This window comes from Sceloporus occidentalis, unplaced genomic scaffold, assembly GCF_023333645.1.
Source record: "Sceloporus occidentalis isolate IW3139 unplaced genomic scaffold, rSceOcc1.0.p SCAF_11, whole genome shotgun sequence".
In the NCBI taxonomy this organism is placed as follows: Eukaryota; Metazoa; Chordata; class Lepidosauria; order Squamata; family Phrynosomatidae; genus Sceloporus; species Sceloporus occidentalis.
The window spans coordinates 12,655,093-12,676,880 of record NW_028316991.1 but is presented as its reverse complement, the minus strand read 5'-3'; the positions used below and the strand labels follow the sequence as shown (position 1 = coordinate 12,676,880).

The following is a 21,788-nucleotide window of genomic DNA, read 5'->3' as shown; positions in this document are numbered from 1 at the left end:
AACTATCAATGAAACCCATTAAGTAACCTTTACCCCATAATGTTACACAAATGGTTGCTCTTTTGGGGAAGTGGACACGGGGGTCGCTAACTCTGAGATTATTAGTATCTGGATAAAAAGTTGTTACTTTGTGGTAGCAGGGTCATCACAACACGCTGCTACAACCAGTATCCGACCACACAAAGCCAATTATCCACTAGCTGAGGCCATAAAGTACCCAAACTTAACATAAGATAGAATTGGAACTCAGCAAGAGGAGACCAGATGCCTCTCCGTTAGCATTACAGAAACACAGGGTTTGATGGAAGATAGAAGCATTCAGCCTTACTTAGACCCTAACCTGGTACTGCATGAATTCTGAGAACAAAAAAATATATAAAATTAATGCGGTAGAAATAACCCAATGTTTTAGGAGGTTCTATGCTATCATTGGCACCAACCTGCTATATCTCAAAGTTCCCATTCGGAATGGCAGCATTCTCCAACAGGTGGCCCTCTGGGGTTCTTAGATTATTCCAGGCCTGTGTTAAAATTTTCTAGACTGCAGGACATAAATGATGTAAGAGGGTCTAGATGTCCAGTGAACGTGTCGCCCGAGAAAAATGGGGACATTTCTGCAGCTACTAGACAACAGCTCCTGGTTTAATGCTGCCATAGATTATGGATTTGTTTTTCTTTATTGTTGACTATAAACGAGTCGGTATTCTGAATCCTACCCGGGTTCTCTGCTGTCTTATGTTCTACTGAAGTCGTTTGGTAGTCAGAAGAGAGAATGTCCCTCATAGAGGGACACATGGGAGAATATAGTGTATATAGTGTATCCATTCCCCTGAATGGGTTTATAAATTAAATTATCTCAATGAAATAAATTATTCGAGTTCCAAACACCTTATTTTACATGTGTATCAATGGGACAAAAAGTCCTGGCGCTAGCCACGTGTAAGTATATCTCTCCAAAGATATTGTGTCTTATATATGGACATTATGTCAGGTAAGATAATACATCACACGCAGTGCCCATACTGTCTCATATATCAGCTCTGATTTCAGGACGCTGACGGACCCGTGCACCATCAGCACAGGACGCCAAGGAAATCTTAATTAAGAAGTCATTCGATTTAGTTGCAACTTGTGGTTCTGTTTTTGGAAATGTGGTGATCTACTGAAGAGGAGATTTCTAACACCCGACAGACTGCCCAAAAGCAATGCAGCGAGGCGATGATCTGTTAATTGCTCCACGTTTCAGGTTACACCGTCAAAATAACCTCATAATCAGAAAACAACTATTAACCCCAAAAGTGATGCGGGAGTGTAAAATTATACAGGTTCATAGCATGTGCTTTATTCAATCAGGTTTCTGTCCTAAAATGATCTCTTCTCAACTCACACAAAGGCCCCAACCAAATGAATATTCAGCTCCCTAACAGTAGTGGAGAGATAAGTTAATGGGGAGGAACAATCATAAAGACCATGAGAACAGGGACATGAGACACCTTTCCCCATGGTATAGACAGAAGGCGAGTATTTGAAATATATTAATATTGTAAATGCCATTATTACTGAAATGTAACGTGGAGGATTTGGGAAATATGACAGATCCACTTTTACTATCTGAACGTGTCAACTACTATAAATGTCAGCAGCTTTTGGTTTTGAATGTAATGAAGTGGAGCTTTGTCTCTCTAGGTGACCGGCCAACGCACGATTATTCTCCCCATTAAACTCTCTCCTCCTTTACTCCATACATCCCGGCCACATCACAAATGGCAGAGGAAGGAGGGTATAGCCCCATGCACATAATAATTTTGCTTACTAGTAGCTTTGATATATCCCAACTTATTTGACAGTCTGAGGAACAGAAACCTAAATTAGGTAGTTTCTAGAAATAGATTTAATAAAACAAAAATAGTTAGACTTTCATTGTTAGTGTTTTATTTTTGCATAATAGAAAACGGAAGGTCCCCAACTACCCATCTTATAAGAAACTTGACTGATGCTCTCACCCCAGCCTGTCTAGCCAGCAGTACAATATGATAGATATTTTCCAGTGCCATACAATATTTTATTTTTATTTTCTTAGGCTCCAGATTAAAATTAAATGGTGTCCTCCTTAAAAATACTGCAGAATCGCCCCATATGCATCCCCCCACACATACACACACTATGAATTTCCACCAGTCGGCCCCAGCATTACAGGGGTCTACCTAAACCCTATGTATGTACCGTATTGGCTCGAATATAGGCCGCACTTTTTTCACCCACTTTAAGTCTTTAAAGTGGGGGTGCAGCCTATATTAGGGGTCTAGCGCCCGACGCCCGGGACATGCAGTCCCGGGCGCCGGGCAGGCAGCGGGGTTAGGATACAGATCCCCCGCAGCGGTGCGGGGGACCTGCATCCTACTCCCCGATACGCTCAGACAGCCTCCCCTGCCAGCACTTCCCACGGGTGGGGTGCCGGCACGGGAGGTTGTCTGAGCGCATCGTGCGGACCGTCCGCACGATGCGTTTTACCTCTGCCCCCCCCAACTTACCGGAGCAGACTCCCGAGTGTCTTGCGGGGCCGGCGGGGGACATCTACGCAATACGCGTATTGCGTAGATGTCCCCCGCCGGCCCCGCAAGACACCCGGGAGTCTGCTCCGGTAAGTCGGGGGGGGGGGGGCAGAGGAGGACAGTGGCAGCATATTCCGGGGGAGGGGGAGGAGGAGGAGGACAGTGGCAGCATATCTCGGGGGGAGGACAGTGGTAGCATATCTCGGGGGGGGGGGGAGGACAGTAGTAGCATATCTCGGGGAAGGAGGACAGTGGCAGCATATCTCGGGGGGAGGACAGTGGTAGCATATCTCGGGGGGGGGAGGACAGTAGTAGCATATCTCGGGGAAGGAGGACAGTGGCAGCATATCTCGGGGGGGGGGAGACAGAGTGGCAGCATGTTTTTTTGGTGCTTTTTTAAAGAAAAAAACTTTTTCTTTAAAAAAGCACCAAACTTTTAGGGTGCGGCCTATATATGGGGGCGGCCTATATCCGAGCCAATACGGTATATCTATTACATCTTAAAGAATGCATCTTAAAGTACACAAAAAGTACTTTAAGATGCATTCTTTTTTAGTGTGGCTGCCTGGGACATTATATTGTGCCTTTAATATTTGTTACATTGCATTTATAGAGTAGCAGTGTTTTTGTAGCGCCATAATAAAATAACATTCACAGTCAGCAGTATCTTCCAATGCTGGGTCATATGTGTTAATATAGGTAAATAGAGTCACTGGGTTCAGAGGGCTCTCTAGAGCTTGCAATTTCATGGCAAAGGGTTCGTTATCGTTAAGGATGGTAGCAAAAGCCATCTTTGTGTTAAATACCATAACATGTGCAAGTAAGGCTGACCAAGCAGCAATCCATTAGAAACTGTAAATCCTGATATGAACCAGATGAGAAGCTCAGGGCTGCAGAGCAGACAGAAGAGATAATGAGAGATGTGCCCCAGCAGCAAGAGATGTCCACTCCAGGGTCAGGAATTTAACAATAAACAGATCTCCTCTATAAAACCTCTTTTGATTGCCCTTTTCCTTGGTGTAAAGCAGAGCTCTTTCAACCTACCCTAAACCTGCTAAGAGCAAACACAAATAAACACTTGAAATAAAACACAAAGTCACTAGGTGACCCCGTTAGACATGAAGGAGGCAGTGGAGCTCGCAGACTCCAGGCCCCGCAGGGGGTTACATTCTATGCCTCATGGCTTTTAAGTCACCCCATTTGGCTCCAAGAAAATGCCGTCAGAGCTACTGGTAATAGTTCTTCTAAACACTCATCCAAAAATATCACAGCTGCCCTTTGCAGAAGGCCTCGGTATACAGGCTATAGAAATAAATTACAAGCACCTCAAAGAGAGGTGATAAGGGAGGTGTTAACAAGGAATTTGGCATCCCTGGTAATTTCTTTAAGAGACAATGCCGTAAATTAAGTGGGAAATCCTAGCATCCGTTAGTGACAGCATGAAAGCCAAAGAGAGTCTGTTTTGTATCAGGGCGGACGCGTTCTAATAACCTCAGGTAGTATATGTGAATTAGAATGATCCATGATCCAGCTTATCACATCAATAAAAACACACAGGGTAATGAAAAAGCTCTCCTGCAAGAGATCAGCTTTTTGGGAAGGGCAGGTTTTCCTACTTGCTGTTTAATATAAATTAGCCACTTATCAACTGTAGTGATTAGGTAAATTCCTCCTATCAGTTTTTGTGCTCGCTCTTTTTTTTTTTTAATGCCATCTGCCAAATTTATGTTATCTATACAGATGTGGAAAAACTGCTTGGTGGATGCCTCTTTATATGGTTAAAGGGACGGAATATCATACTAATTCTGTGTGTTCTATATTCACAGTGAAAATAATAGATATCTTGAGCCAACAGGAAAGCAGGAAAAGGGAAGAAAAAAATAGCTTTTGTTAGATCAATTTGTGACATAATCAACCAATACTATACGGAAAAGAAATGTTTTGTACTGTTATAGCTCATCTTCAAACAGCACAGCTAAAGCATTTTTCTTTTGATCTATACATATGCCTGCAAGGTAATACTGTTACTACCACCATCAATACCACAGGGTACATGGCACCCACTCTAAAAACTTGCATTGTTAGCGAAAAGTTATTAGTGCCTGAGGATTCTGTGAATGGCTTCTGATTATCAGGTAGGCAAGGAATCGGAGTACAAATATGAAATGAAGGGTTTATTCACTGAGCTGGGAGTCGGCAGTAGGGTTGACCATTTCAGCTATTATGAAAGGCCAGCCCCAGTTAGGTTCTCCTGTAAGAAAGCTAGACTGGTGAAACCTAGCTTTCTATGTAGAGAAAACATGGAATGAGGACTATTAAATAAATGAAGTGCAATAATTCTTATAGGATTTTCAGACTGCAAGAGAGATGTCCAAAAACACATGCAACGCCTATAGGCCTCGATTTCGACAACACTGCTTACGGGCATAATGAAGCCTTAAAAACACACTTTGGAACTCAATGGATGCACATACCCTATTCTCATCAGCATAGCACTAGGAAGTGTATACATTCTATGGCTCGATTTAGGAGTGATTTTTCTACCTTGGTCCAATAAAATGTATCACCTTCAATCCCTCTTCCGTTGGATAATATGGATAAAATCTTTGATACCCAAATCCCTCTCCCCTCTTTTCCGTCCCTAATGTCTCACTTTGTTTTTTAGGCGCTCAGCATGTTTGCCGGGTATGAGTCTATCACAGTGTTCTACAGCCCTAAAAGGCATAGTAGCTGCCAATTGGATTGTACATTAAATGGTCAAAACGGACTCATCTTACTCTAATAGTCAGAGTTAATTACATAAGCAGTACAACTATGTTAGAGTCCGATAGATCAGCATGGAATACAGGGCATAAAAACCCAGATATTTACAGAAGCTGCAGCAGATTCTGTAGCACCGTTACAATAGAGAGACTGAAAATGAACAATAACATTAACATTAGAGACGGACAAGAGGGCCATGCTCATTCTCGTGTGATTCTCTCTATGATGGGTCTCTTGGGTTGTGTAATAGAGATGGCTTGGCTAGGACCGTGATAACATGATAGGACAGCGCAGGCAGTGACCATGCCAATTGCTAGGCTGGTGATTCAAGCCTTGATCTGTTTGTTTTTCTTTCTGTTTCGGGACCCTGTCAAACTTCACTGCAGGAGCTAAGACAGGGTCAGGAGTCTGCTTCTGCAAACAAAACAAGCTCTTCAGGGCTACACTGGAAACTAATTGGGTGCTTTTCTCTGTTTTCCTTAAATTACTCCAGCTTGAAGACTCAGGGACTCTACAACTAATCCCAGGAGAATTTCCATGAAACTCGATGTAAAACAATTAGCCAATATTTCACATTCATGATTTCTTGCCAGTAAAATATACAAGTGCAATTCTGTCTCATGCGCTTTGTTTCTAGAGCTGTGTATTTAAAAAATAGAAGAAATCCCCAATTAATAGGTTAAGGCACATTAAAGTAATTTGAAATTCTGTTCTCTAAATTCAAAGAATATTTTCTACCAAGACCAAACCATGTTGATTGTAGTCCTCCTTTTACACTGATCCCTACTGATTAACTGTTAATTAAGAATTTTAAAAGATTTGAAGAATTTGGCAATGAGATTATTGCTCGGTGAGTTTTACTAGATAAAAAAGGTAAATTTTCCTGCAGATCTGTGCTTTTGAAGTTGTGACCAGCGGAAAGGTCAGTGGATAGAGCCATTGGTGTGACAGAGAGAGCAACAATTCCCAAACCACTTGGACATGGCTGCAATTCAATTAGCATTTGATCTAATAGTACCAAGTGTGGACACCGAGTTGAGTTATGGTTCCCATGAGAGTATATTAAAACTGGCCAAGAACACCATGCAAAGAATAAGATCAAAACTGCCTGTAGTCTCTCTTTTTTTTTAAAGGGATTGTCATAACCTATTTGCAGAGCATATGGTGCAATATAACGAATATTGGTTATTTACACATCTTCTGGAATGACAAAAAAGTTACACTTTAGATGTTTAGAACCAGAAGATTCCGTAGCATTATTTTAATAGAAGTGATCGAAAATTAACAATATACAATTGACTACAACACCAATGTTGGGGGGTTGAGACAGAAGAGAGACTGCTTCGCAAAGACTGCAAAAGAATGTCAAATCATGTCGTACTACTGATGTGAAATGACAACCTGGATTATATATATATATATATATATATATATATATATATATATAACAGATGAACAAAGACATTGCTAAAGCGCTAAAAAACAGTTGTGAATCCCTAAGGGGTTAACACAGTTGTGTTCAGTGCCTTGTGGGGTTTTACAGGCTCCCCTGTGGTTTTTATCTCTGGGTCCAGCTACTGTCATATCACTGAGTAGGATGCCAGGTTCTCCATGTCCACCCTGCCCAGCCATTAACATTTAACTACAAAAGGGATCACTCGTATCTATTACCAGGGGTGTAAAAAGGCAGCACTGCCTCTTTAAAAAATAAAAATAAATGTAAGATACCTATTTGAGGGGGTAAGCCATTTTAAACATCAGCAGGTCACCCCTCGGGTGTAAAATGATGCTCTGGTGCTTCTATCATGGAGGAATAGCATTATTTTCTGACTTCACTAACAGGAGAGCAAGAAATGAAAAAAGCCAAAAAAACAGAAAGGCGCTGATCTTAGGAAATCTGTTAAGAGACTGCCTTTCCTAATGTAGTCAGGGCTACTATAACTGTATAATATAATGTCTATGACTACTGTACTTACTCTTTATTATAGTGTAAAGTGCTAAGTACATCTTTTAGGGCTAAATAAAAAAAAAATGTATATATGTGTACTCCTACACATAATCCCATAATTATTAATTCAGGTCATTTAGCATAAATTACATTTTATGAAACATTGGAGGTGTCAATAAATCGAACTGTATTACACATCCCATTTAGCGAATCCTACATTCCAAAGACTACTTATAATATATATATAATATAATAATATATAATATATAATATATATATAATATATATATAGCGGGAAGCATTGTGATTCCACAAAGACAATGGCCCTTTAATGCTACTGCCCCGTTTAGCAGTGTTTATTGAGCATAAAATACACTGTTGAAGCAATATATAAAAACAATCATTAAGTTAAATAGTTTCTAAGCCTTTGGGTATATAGTAAGTACTTGTAGGCACTGCTTGGACAGCAAACTTGTTCTAAGCAAACATCTTAAATAAATAATTGTCTCATACTACAACCTTTCAGGCAGGCTGGTGGCGCGGTTAGCTCCCAGCCCTGTGAACCTGGTTATATAGTGGTATAAAGTACTTTGTTCTATAACTAGAAGAGCCTTGGCTGATGGTATTAGGGTGACCTTGTGCTTGTCATGACTTGTTTGCGTTTTAATCTCTCAGGCCTAATAAAAGCAGTGCAAAGTGCCACAATCCAGCCAAATAGCCCCCAAACAAACTATTTTTAAAGAGTCCTCCAGTAAGACAGTTCAATTACCAGTTTATTACCCGAGATGGTGCTAAATATTTATACCTACTTCAAGACACAATTGTAGTCTGTGAACTGTGTCTAATGCCCCAGGCACATAGAGTGACCTGGGATTAGGGTAACCAGATGCCCCCTTTTCAGAGGAGTGTTCCCGGAATAGTCCCCTTAAACTCTCTGAAGTCTTAAACTACATTTATTACAAAAGCATCTTTTTTTTCTCTCTCAAATGCCATTGAAGGTGTTTAGTATGGTCAACCGCATTATAAAACCTTCACCAGCCAATTTATCTCCTTTAATAACACCCTTGGCAATTACTTTGGTGATATGATACAACTGGGTCTTAGCCTTATATCCAGAACCCAACAAGTTCATTCCTAAATTATACATGAATACATTTATTTTTAATTCCTGCTAAATACAGAGTATGCTTTACGATTCACTACTTAAACCTTTTAACAGCCTAGAAAGCACTAGATACAAAAATTGCCCACAGTACCACTCTGTGGAATATGGTGGCGATATGGAAAACAATAATAACCCATTGACATTTCAGACACTCGCATCTTCGACCTTTGATCAGAACAGGAGATATTACAATATTGAACTGCGTTTTATTATACTTTCCAAAATCCATTTAACCCTGTGCAAACCACAGAGGAGCTAATATTACACGTGTTTTACATTTTAAATATATACAAAGGGAGTTTTTTTTCTTAATAGCTCATTTGCAGATGGGAGAACATATCAGCTTTTAGCGTTTGATCCTGAAATAAGGTTATAATAATAACAACTTTCCCTTTCCCTGTTGTTCTTGGTCGAGACCTGACAAAAATAGAGAAATCTAAAAATAGATTTGGGTGTAGGAATATATATATATACACACACACATATACATATATATATGTGTGTGTGTGTGTGTTTGTATAGGTATATGGGGATTTTATCAGCTGTATTTCAGCCATTGTTAGGTCTGATTACAATGTTTAGTGGAATATGTATCACTAAGCTCAATAGCTAAGAGGATTTGTGTTCCTCTCCATGAGCAATTTAAAGTCATGATATACAAACATCCGTAATACGTCCATAATAGCTCTCTCTGCTTTATTTGAACGCTGGAGAGGGTTAGCCTAATGAGTATTTCGCTTAACCTCCTGATTTCTGAGGCATAATGAATTTTGCGGTGATTATGTCACCCATTGTTTTTGTAGAGTCCAACCCTGATAAAAAGTCATGATAAGATCAGCCATAACTGTGTCAGAGTGAATTTTTTATGGAGGAAACTCCACAGACCTACACGGAGGTCACCGGTGAGATCAAATGCCCATTTTACTGATGTTTGCCTAACTCGACCTTTACTTACAGCTCTAAGGCTAAGTAAAATGAAGCCCTTACCTAAATGGCAATGGAATGAGATAATTATTAATCTAGTGACAGCCAGAACCCCCAGAACATACAACGTATTAACCAAATAAATAGCATGTTGTTCCTTCGGCAGCAGTGCTTTCAGTGTCATGGTATAGTGAGATCCTGTGAAAGGTTTTTATTTAAATTGGCGAATGAAGTTCAGCAATCAAAAAGTGAATTTAATTAAATACATATAAAATTTGTATGTACAATATAACTAGTTGCCAATGATGTCTAGAGATATGCAGATAAACACATATTGTATGTCATTATTAGATCCCTCATCAAATTCTGTATATTATGGCTGCTTCCAATTCCACCCGAACACCCTGACCGGCTGGCACATCATATGTTGGCCCCAGCCATACTTTTACCCGCTAAAGCATATATAGTCCTCACGCAAGATCTTACTTTTTACCCATTTCTTAAAAATACTGGTGCAACATCCCCAAATCTGTTAAAAAAAGTGAAGAAATATAGTTTCTCTGCGGTGGTGAAGCAAATTAGACATTAGAAGTAAACTAACGGGACGGGCAAACGCTGACTATTTCCGTGGGAACTAAAAAAGTAAAAAAGCACTGGAAGTTATAAGGAGTTATATAAGGAGGCTATCTGTACAGACACAGTCTGCCAGGAATAGTGTGCATGTGTGTGTGCGTGTGTGTGTTTCGCAGCAAATGTACAAGACTCATATTTAAATTGTGTGCACAGTGTATTCTGGTCTCTTGGCTTGCTAGTGAATATCCTATAACATAGCTTAAAATTCACAGGCCACTTTCCGGGAATCACAAAGACCCAAATCTTTACCAAAGAGAGGCAAGTAGAAATGAAGTAAGCATTAACGATCTGCATTATGTGTAATGAATCACAAGGATATCTTCTGTACATTACAAGCCTAGAGTAATTTCATGAAAATGCTAGGACGTCCAAAAACGTATGGAAAATAATAGACTGATTCACAGGGATGTTAAGCAGTATTTAAACCATAGATATTCATGCTCCTGACAATTTTACTTAAGAAAGCTAATCAGCCCATAAGAATAAATGGCATTCTAAAAACATCCAGAACGTGAAAAACGATATGGAAAAATCTCATGATCAAAAACGTCCTTCTGAAATAAAGAACCTGGTTTTAAAAGGCAGTACAGATTCATCGTAACCTCAAGAAAGCCCAAAATTGCACTGTAAATACTTAGGGGTTCCAGTAAAATAAAGAGGCTTAAGGGTGAACATTGACAGTAACCAAAACAATTTATACTAAACCACTACAAAGGCATCCGAGACATTCGAAAATTAGACCCCGTCCAAAACTTTGCAGCAGTGCGTGGCAGCAGATCAGCCGGAGCGATTAACTCCTCGCCGCACGGTGACATTCTCAGGAGTCCTGCTTGATTTCGGGTGGTGACATATCCTAATTCTACGATGATCAAAACAAAGTGGGGATTCTAGAAGAAATCATCACACGCCACTAACTCCCCAAAGAAGAACATTACTCATGAGACAAAAACAAAGAATTTATGTTACTGCAGAATAAAAGCTTAAAGAATAACCTGCGTAACGGTAACACTTTTCCAAGTAACTATGCGGACAATTCGTTGTCTTTGCGGCATCGCAGAAGTAACTGATTCATCGTTAGGATGGCCAGTAAAGTGTGCGTACACCCAAAGCAGCGGGCTTTAAATGCGGATCTGCCCCCCCGAGCTGCCGATAAATTTACCATTTATTTCCAAACCACAGCTTGTATATCCCAGGCAAGGAATTTAGTGCATCTTTGCCTGAAAATAGTAATTGAATGAATTTTTCATTGAGGTACTTGTGCTTAAACTGGGGTATCTAAAAATGTTGAGAAACTAGCAAGAAGTGAAATACAGCGCTAGCAAAACAGCAAGAAAAGCTCCAAACCAAATACTCAAGGTGGTCTCCCTTGAACACACCCAAAACCAATAAAGTGAAAAAAGAAACTTAGAGTAGGTGAGCTGTGGATAATAAATCGCTAAATCAATATAAATCAATATGTAAAACGTGTTGTTCACACCCTGTGATATCAAAAATTAATATAAAAGATACATATACTTATATCCGAATGTGGAAGGATATTCTGTCTGAATATTTAGAACTCGTAACATGAAACATAAAAAAACAAATAATATATAGCGCAACCTCTAATTACAAGATGAATAAGATCGAAAATGTGTGCAGTATCAAACTCACACTTTACAACAGCACTATAGAAGATAGACGCCAACGGACTTTCTTAGGTTTTCTACCTTCCGTTTGGGACTTCTATGCTGGCTGTATACATTGGTCCTGTAAGCATATTTATTTATTTGATGTCGGAATTAAACCTACATATAGAAGTTTATTCTGCGGGACCTTGACTGATCTTATTTACTCTTTATGATCCACGCATATAGCACTTTATTAGTGCTGTTGTAAAGTGTGAGTTTGATACTGCACACATTTTCGATCTTATTCATCTTGTAATTAGAGGTTGCGCTATATATTATTTGTTTTTTTATGTTTCATGTTACGAGTTCTAAATATTCGGACAGAAGATCCTTCCACATTCGGATATAAGTATATGTATCTTTTATATTAATTTTTGATATCACAGGGTGTGAACAACACGTTTTACATATTGATTTATGTTGATTTAGCGATTTATTATCCACAGCTCACCTAGTCTAAGTTTTCTTTTCACTTTATCTAAAAATGTTGGCCCGCTTGCTACTCTCGGTAAGTCCGAGATTAATCAGACCTGCCCCAATTTGAAATTTTACTACACATGCTACACATCATTCCTACAGACACAACACGGGAAAATAACAATATAGCAAGTGCTTAACACAACATACTGTATATGAGCAGGAGAAGTGCTTTATATAACTCTCCACAAGAGTAATCGTTTTATTACAACATTATATTTGGCACCCAACCCCACTAAGGCTAGAACGACCATTGGAGAATTTTAGCTAAATCCACTTTATTTACAAGAGATTGTTTTTATATACAGACTCCGATGCCATTGCCATTCTCTCTCGCGGTTTGTTCTTGTTCAGGTCACTCTGAACTGTTTAATAATGGTTTCGCCAGAGATTTAACTGCTGCAGCTGAGCTCAGACAATCGGGATGATGATCTTTTTATGAAGGAACTGTCCTGGAAGAATCCTCTGTTATTAAATTGTTCTAGGTCCCGCTGACTTTTAAAGATACAATCTAAGTTACAAATTGCAGAGATGACCTAATAAAGCTATCAGGGCTGGAATTCCGTTCCCATTGTGCTGTGCCCACCAACACAGTTTCGAACATTTGGTCTTACCTATCTCATATGGAAATGTTTTAAAACTTGCCAGACGACTGTTAAACTGATTTTAGTAAAACAAATCATATCATGGTTTATTTTTTCATGTTTGGGTATTTATATCACTCGCCGTACTGGATTTCCTTTTCCCTAAAATAAGTATTAACTATCCGAGTGCCACAGAGGAAACGCCAGTTGTCCCACTGGGAATTAAAGAGCAAAAATAGCTTTTTAAAAGCGATTAGGGGAAAAAACAGTCTTGAAATAGAGAAGTTTTAACCCTCTAAGCTAAACAGTAGTCACCAAAAGTGATCAAGAAAAAACCTGGTTCTTCTTAGTGTAAAAGAGTGATTGTTAATGGTGTGAATCTATTTTAACTGATAAAAGAGGTGGGGTAGAGCTTTAGCTTTTATCTCACACACTGGAAGTGAAGGGATGCCCAAAAAATGGTGAATTTCACTGAAAATGTTCATGGCTGAATAGACCAACCTACTTGATTTCTGCTCGGCTGGATTTAATATGGTGGCTTTGTGTCTGAAGAACTTTAGCCCAGAGGTCAATCCAGAGGTCATCATATACACGATGTTTCCTAGCGGAGATGTTGAACAGAAATGATGCTGGTGTAACGTAAAAGAAAATAGAACTCTTAAAAAGGTGAATTCAAAGTGTAAAAAAAACTACTTTCAGACCAAGCAGGAGGTGGTGACTTCTAACCGCTACCTAGTATAAAATAAGCTTGCTGAGTGATCAGGATGCTCCTTAACAAAAAGGTGGCTTTTTAAAATAAAATGCAATAAAAAATATACACTGCCTCCAAAAACTAGCAAGATCTCTTAGCGGAAGTCCAAAACCATTTATTCTGTAACTAACAAGTGTTGCATGTAAATAAAAAAAAACAAATGTTCGGGCTTTCTACTTCCCATGAACAGCATTTAGCTAAAATAAGTGGAAGAACCTCCCAGCAGAAGCGATTGGTACAAAGTAGAATTAGTACCTTTATTTGCTGATTTATAGCAATATTACTAGCAGCAATATCAAATCAAGCGTATATCGGGAGAAAAATCTTGAATTCATTTACATTAACGCCATTATGTTTGGCATAGAAACCTAATCCTCTGAAACAAAGAGAAAAGAGGCTGACTCGTTAGTCTTTTGTAATGCTTTTGAACATAAGAAAATAATACTAGGTTTTAAATTAGTTATTGTTTTTCAATTTAAGAACGTTGCTGTTAAAATTTACAAGATGGTTTTTTAATTATTTATTTGTTTCATTGAGTTCAGTAATTACACTTTAGCTGACAGATTTCACGGACCTCACACAGCTTTCAAAGAGTATTCTGAAACTTATTATGTTTCAGTGGTCAGAGGAACTCAGTCAATGAATTGCCATTTAATAACAAGCTTGCTTTGATGGCTTTTCGGCAACTCACTGTCACACAGCACCATAAATTCGCTAAAACTTCTGAAGTTTCCATACTTACCCTCTGACATGGGAAAAACTGGCAGAAGTCTAATCCTCTGCCAATAAACCAATCAAACTAACTGACTGACAATCCACCCCCAATACTCTGCTTTTTGGCTGCATGCACCCAACCAGAAAGAGTTTAATTTGTTCCGCTAAGGGCACAGAGAACGACTCCAAGAAAATCACTTTGTAAAACATGGGCATCACTGAATGATTTGCTTAGTGAGATGTTGCTACTGTGTTTTACTATTAACTTCTCCGTCATGTTAAACTCATCAACAGGGGACAGGGCTAGCAGGGATGATAATACAGGGGAATGCACCTCAAAATACACTATATGACCAAAACTATATAGACTGACCTCCCAATTATTGAGTTTAAGTGCTTCAGCTGCACCCATGGCAAAAAGGTGTCACTTACTTTCAGGACTAAATTAACAATCTGTTTTATATAAACTGTATACACTTTTACAGGATACATAAAAGCCAGTGGTAACACAATCCTGTAACATAAGGGAAGAAACTTTTGAGTTGATACAAGCTGATGATGCCGATCCAGATCAGGATCCTAGAGGAGGAGGAGGTACAAGCTATTGAGTCTGAAGACTTGGAATCTCCAATTGCTATAACAAAACCATGAGAGCTGAGGGTGGCTTGGAGAGTATAATTTTTAGCCCAAAATAATAGTGACCAACCACAAGAAGACAGGGTGACTTTGGAGCCAGAAGACAAAGATTACAGACCATCACCTATAGAACAGCTTCCCCTATTCATTATGTCCATCAAGTGCAGGTCACGTTAGAGCCTGCCGTCGGCATCACACAACCGAGTGGAGGAGCAGTGGGGGGCACTTTTATTAGTGTCCCACAAGGAGTTTGAGATTGCCGATTGTTTCTTGGAGGCAGATAGCAAACAAAAAGGAGAAACAGCATAAACACAACATCCCTCCAATATTTGTATTAGGTGCCTGGAGACTTTTGAGGCGAATGTGAGCCTCATGTGAACTGGTGTGTGCAACCGTCCCCCACAGCAGCACCAGAACCTCACTCACTTGGAATATTGAGTGCTGGGTACCCTTATTTGGGAGGACTGACTTTCAAGAAGGACCAACTTGCCCTTAACCCCCCTGAGGGTCACTGAGGGGTGACCAGCATTTAGAGGTTTGGCTAGTAGCGTAAATTGGCAACTGTCTTAAACTACTCAGAAACAGGTTTTAAATGTTAAAGAGGTTGTTTAAACATGATACAATGTAATTGGTACTATCAATTAACTAAAGGAAATAATAAACAAGCTAATCAATTAAAATAAACTATGTATACTATATGTAGAGAGTATAATCACTAAATGTGTAACTATAGATTAAAATCAGTACATCAATTAGTTAAATTGCAATGAATGAAATAATTAATCAGTGAACAAACGAATAGATTTGGGATAGCGGTGAAGTCCGTGTTTCAATGCCATCAGAGGTATAATGGGAAGAGTGTCCGTATCTCTTTTATAACAAAGATTTTATCCATTTTGATTAGTTTAGACGGTTTTTTTTTCTCTATCAGTATTAATTATACAGCTAAACAAATGTAACATCAATAAGATGTTTATCTCAATACATTGTATATCAGAAACAGTTTATAGAGGAAAGAATTATTGCAAGCACAGTTAGAAATCTGCTTAGACACACATTTCATTTATGGTGATTCATTTGCAATTAATTAGCACCTCTCTCGTTTTATTCTATTATAGGTATATGGATCTCTAATATCGGATTAGCTTGCAAAACATTATGAAAACTTTTAAAAAAGACCAAAATCTATTTACTTTCATTCATTTTAGCTGGTTTGAAAAGTAAGAGATTTGTGCTAAAATCAAGTCATGTACACAAATATACTTTTATCCTTTGTACTGTTTTTAGTTATAAAAAGTATAGAATGTGTGTAAGTTTGTTTGGGGGAGGGTGGGCAAGTTAAGAATCCAGGCTGCTAGATTCACTTCCACCACTTTTTATTAAAAAAAAAGAAGAAAGTTCTTATTTTAAAATATATATATTTCTATATATATTTCTATATATATATCTGGAACAGAGGAAGACTTGATTTAATGTGGATGGTCAACAGCAGTGTTTCAACATCCCATAGACAATGTTCTGAAACAGAAGTGGAGAGACCCATGTAGTTTGAATGACACCATATACTTGTTGAGGTTATAATGCTTTGTCACAGAGCTGTAACTTTGCAAGATGAAAAGCGCCCCTGAAATCAGAGTAGAGAAGGGCCAAAGTCACTTACTGTTATAAGCCAAGTGCGGCTCCCTCCCTGTCCCACCCGAGTAACAGACCTGCGCTTTGCAACGGAGTGAAACGCATCGTCATAACAATGGTCTAAATATATATATATAAAACTCACTCCATATATTCCGGACAGCTAATGTTATGTTAAGTACTAAAACTTCAAAAGGAAGTCAGACTAAAAGCAAAGACCGTTCAGTCATAGAAAACCTGGTCAGTAATCGCTCCACAGCGTGTAAAAATTAGGAGGGGAAAGCCACCCACGCACCACGCATTTAACCGGCAACATGAGGTCGGCAAAGAATTAATATGAAGTGATCGCTGTTCTGCGTGTTAAATATGTAGCTTTTCAGCAATAGCTTAAAGAACAATCTTTCAGCTATGGCCTCATGCACACCAAAAATGCGTTGCAAATTCATTTAAGGTATGATTTTCCATGGTATCCGAGGCATATATGCCCTGAAGAGGGTAAGACCACTGATGCCTGCGGACAAAGCGGTTGTGTCTAAACTCACTTTCTTTTTTTTTTGGTGTCGCTAGGATCATCTACCAACACCTGCCATCCAAAACATTTTAAAAAACCTTGGGTGAAAACCAAGTTTCCAAGAACAAACACAAAATTCTACGTCTAGCTGTTCAGAAAGCAAAGTGCAAGGAGCCCCAACACCTTCCACAAGTCCTGCCTTGGGAACCAACCCCATACATTCTATATGAGTGATATGAATATGAAACGGAGCACTGTGATAAATATAAATGTTACTACAAAGGCCAACACACTTGGAAATGTCGTCACTTTAAGGTGAGTGGAATGAATACAGAAAACTAATCTCCGCCATGTGGTCAGCTGAGGTCACCGAGAAAGCTGCTCGGTGCTCCAAATACTGATGTCCTTGTGGCTGAGGATAAGCTATTCCAGTCCCCAATGACTCCCACCAATCTTAGCCATTAATTTACAATTAATAACTAACTACCAAATTGCTCCTCTCTAGGCATATACTTACAGAACTGCATAAACTGCGGCATGTCACGGGACATTCTCTTTAATATACAAAATCATCTCTCTATTTGCTGGCTTGTGCATCACACATAAGCAATTACTTTTCCCCGGTATTTATTATACGCTGGGGTTCAGACTGGCAAGCAGCGATCTGATATTTACCATAAAAGCAGCCAAGGGACCGGTGCAAGGAATGCCACGTCTAGTAATGGATGTGTGTTCTAAGGAGGCTAATCTCCGCCAGTGGCGAGCAGCGGGTCCAATACATACTGCTGCTGGCGCATAACATTCATATAAACTAATTCAAAAACATCTTCCCTGGGTTCAAAACCAACATAGCTCCAAATTATATCTGTCTAGCACCAAAACTCAACAACCTCCTACAGAAAAAACCTTGCCATAACTGTTAAAAGACAGCATTACGCCTATTCCATACGCGGTATGGGAATTTAGGGGAATAGGGAGAGACCAAGGACTGATTAAGGTCTGAGCCTTTACCCCAAGAGCAATGGAGAGCATAGATGGGCCGAACGGTTCCTAACTGTCTCCATATTCTATGTTTCTCTGAGAAGGTCTTGCTGTAAGGCGAGAATGATAACCTTTTTGGTGAATAGTGTAAGGTAAAACCTGACTATTCACTTAATCCATTCTTGATCAAACTTTTTCCAACTCTATGAAGTCTTATATTTTTTTGGAATTGAAGGTGTCCTTTGGGGTCTAAAAATCACTTTTTTGGGGGGGGCATTTCGCTTAGGATTTCTTCCATATGATAGGTGCTTAAATAAAAAACAACTTTTGTTCAGCAATACCCCCCAAGTACAGTAATATAAAAAGGTTTTAATGCTCTGGGGGTCAATCTCTCCCTTAAATACAACACGGATTTGTTTGCTTTTTGTTTTTTTTTTGTTTTTTTTAACTTTTATGCAGTCTGATCTCTAAAGGGGGGGGTCTCAACATCATTACAAAATCCTCAGTGTGTTCTATTACATTCTAGTGATCTTCGTGACCATATTTTGTAGTACATAGTTGTACGTCCTAAGGTTATGATTTACAAAAAAAGTTACCTTCTGCTCTTATATAGAAGCTACAGAGATCTAACATTCAGAGAGATCATCTGATGTCCCCACTTTTCTGGGACGGTTGGACATTTTTTTCATATATATATCAACCTTTTCTTAATGTTTTCATGAGTGATTTAAAGAAGGGTGCTCTCCACTGCTCAGTATAGAGTGCGTGTTCTGCAAATCTGATGTCTTCATCTACAGAGCTACTGGCCTAGGAAATATTCCTCTGTATTGCAATGTCTATAAACATGCTTGTGTTCTGTATTCCAGCTCACGCATTCAAAAGAAAATTAACCAATATAAACCATATTTTAACATAATTACAATTGTAAAATATAATACTATATATATAGATAGATACACACACACACACTCACATACTGTCCTGGCAACTGCTGTAATCCTTTTCAAATTGCTCATATTAAGATTAAAGATCACTTTGCTTCTAAATTCCCACAACTGGCCGGGTATGGTAAAGAAATCAGGCCGCTGCTTTTATATGTAACATCTTTAACATTTGCTCTGTTTTCTGTGCTTGTGATTAAATGTAACATTTTGAAATCCCAAAGTTCTGAGAAAAGCATAAATCCTCATCTTGCAGCTGCTGTTTGACTCCAGAAACACATGCATTTTCTTTTCAACCATCTACCATCAAATACTCCCAGAGGACCCAGACTGGAGAACACCTGCATCTCTTCATTTTCTTCCAATAAGGGATTTTAAACTTTTCAAAATTACAAAAATAGATGTTATATTCAGCTGCATGTTCACTTTGCCCTTAATTCCCGTGAAGAAAAATGCTAGGAGCATGAAATCATTCGGGCAAGCTCTGTCATCGAAAGGATAAGAATTTTTTTTTGCACCAGGAGCCCGGTGGGAATACGATAGAAAACTGGCAACAATTACAAATATAGTATGCAGTCAGTTCCACAGAGACCAAAAAGGAAATGTAACAAGATAGATAGCTATCATTTTTACACATAACACAAAAGTGAATGAGCAGTAATTGAGGTGGTCAGTGGTTCAAAACGTTGAGTATCCTAGGGATTTTGGTTTAAATAGGAACCAAGGTGGAAGAAGGAGACGGTGATCTTGAGTGCCGTCTACCGCAGTTCACTTTAGGAAAACAGATTCTCTCAATGAAAGGGGAAAAAAAGGAGAAAAAAAAAATGTTCCTCCAATGTTTCAAATGTAAAATGTGGTTACTGATGAAACCCATTCTTGATCAGCCTACGAATCAGTGATCAGTAACTAATCATATAGTGGGTTAACAATTTCAACTCACGGGATGATACCGACATCTTTAAAATGTGTAATTAAGCATAAGTGAAAAATACATAAATGAGTACAAAAGGCTAGAATGAAAAACAGTTACTGTCACACAGAAGGAACTTAAAGTGTTTTGGTCCCAGAGGGTGGAACGCAGGATCACATACCAGCAGTTATAGGTTATAGGGCACATTACACGGGTTTTACACTCACCAGAGCTGTGGCAGTAGTCCATCTGCTCAGGAACCTGGACTGTAAAGGCTAATAGATCAGGAGCAAGCAGGGAGTCCGGCTTTCTGCTCTCCTTCAGCCACTTGCTCCGATGGAGATCTCGAGTGTCAGAAGGACCCTGAATCAAAGGCATCAGTTTCTCTTTTCCTCCTTCACCTTAAAGAAAAAAATCAATATAGCAGCCACTGGGATAAAACAGATGTATATCACGGATAATTCACTGAGGTTATAAGCATTTGTAGCCCAAAGGTCATGAATCTGTTATTTCTCCGTTATGCCTTCATAACACCGACTTGATGATAAATGCTGGGGTTCGTGTTACAATTAAGTAATGAAATGATGATGAACAAGGTAGTACAACTGCAAGAATATTATTTAACCTTATATGAAAAAGAATTTGCCCTCTCGATTTCTTTTTGTTTATTTCTTACATTTAAATGTTTCAGATCATCAAACTAATTTTATTATAAGTAAAAGATAATCCAAGCAAACAGAAAATGCAGCTTTTAAATGATCATTTAATTTATTGATGTTAAACGGTTCATCAAAACCTATATCACCCATGTTAAAAAGTATTTGCCCACCTAAACCTAACAACCGTTTGAGGTGCCCTTGGCGGTAACAATTTCAAAAATGTGCGACTTGTTTGCGTGCTTTGAATCATTGTCCTGCTCCATAACCCAACTGCGCTTAAACTTAGGGTCAAGAACTGATTCGCAACTCTCCCATGGATGCCATTTTTGTGCAGTCTCTTTCTAACTGGAATCGTGAACACTGACTTTAAACAAAGCAAGCGAAGCCTGCAGTTCTTTACATGTTAGTCTGGGTTCTTTAGTGACCTTCTGGATGAACTTGATGTGTTCCTGGAGGAATTTTGGTCAGCCGGGCACTCCTGGAAAGGGTCACCACCAAGTTTTTTTTCATTTGTAGATAGTGGCTCTCATCGTGGTTCGCTGGAGTCCCAGAGCCTTAGAAATGGCTTTGTAACACTTCCCAGACTGACAGATGTCAATGATTGTTCCTCATCTGCTCTTGAATTTCTTTAGATCATGTGCTGCTTTTTGAGACCTTTTAGCCTATTTCACTGTTTCTATTTAATTGATGTTTAGGTTCACCAGGAGGGGCAGTAAACATGCCTGGGTGTGTCTAGTAAAATTAAACCCAATTATCAATTAAATGTAGTTAATTGGATGATTTAGTAACTGAGGGGGCAATTACTTTTTCACATAGGGCCAGGTAGGGTTGGATTGTTTCCTTCTAAACGTGAAATCATAAATTAAACACTGCGTTTTGTGTTTACTCTCATTATCTTTGTCTTATATTAAAAGTAGTTTGATGATCTGAAACATTTAAGTGCGGCAAATATGCAAATATCGAAGAAATCAATCCTCTAGACTGTAAGCTCTTTTGAGCAGGGCCCTCCTCACCTGTTGTCTCTGTTAGTCAATTTGTTATGTTACATCCTACTTGCTATGTCCTGTCTACCCATTGTACAGTGCCACGGAATTTGATGGTGCTATATAAACAATAAATAAATAATAAGGGGCTAATATTTTTGCACAGCACTGCAGTATAATGCATTTAGTGAATAATTTGTATTAAATTATTTAAACATGAGACCGTATTGTCTTTGAAAAAGCAGCCAGCTGCCGTGGGGAAGCACAACTTCCACCTTAAAGGCGACATCTACTATGGCTTTACTATTGCCGTGTTCCACGACTGCATTAGGGACACGCTACTGCTAGCTATGG

General features: G+C 38.9%; 1 protein-coding gene across 1 annotated transcript in view; it reads right to left on the bottom strand.

The window, feature by feature from the left end:
• The window catches only part of LOC149305589 (intermembrane lipid transfer protein VPS13B-like), a 383,703-nt gene that overhangs the window by 247,802 nt on the left and 114,113 nt on the right, over window positions 1–21,788 (bottom strand). Inside the window, exon 18 of the mRNA XM_089477585.1 lies at window positions 20,020–20,193. Coding sequence (XP_089333711.1) covers window positions 20,020–20,193 — 174 coding nt within the window. The remainder of the gene's footprint in view (window positions 1–20,019; window positions 20,194–21,788) is intronic.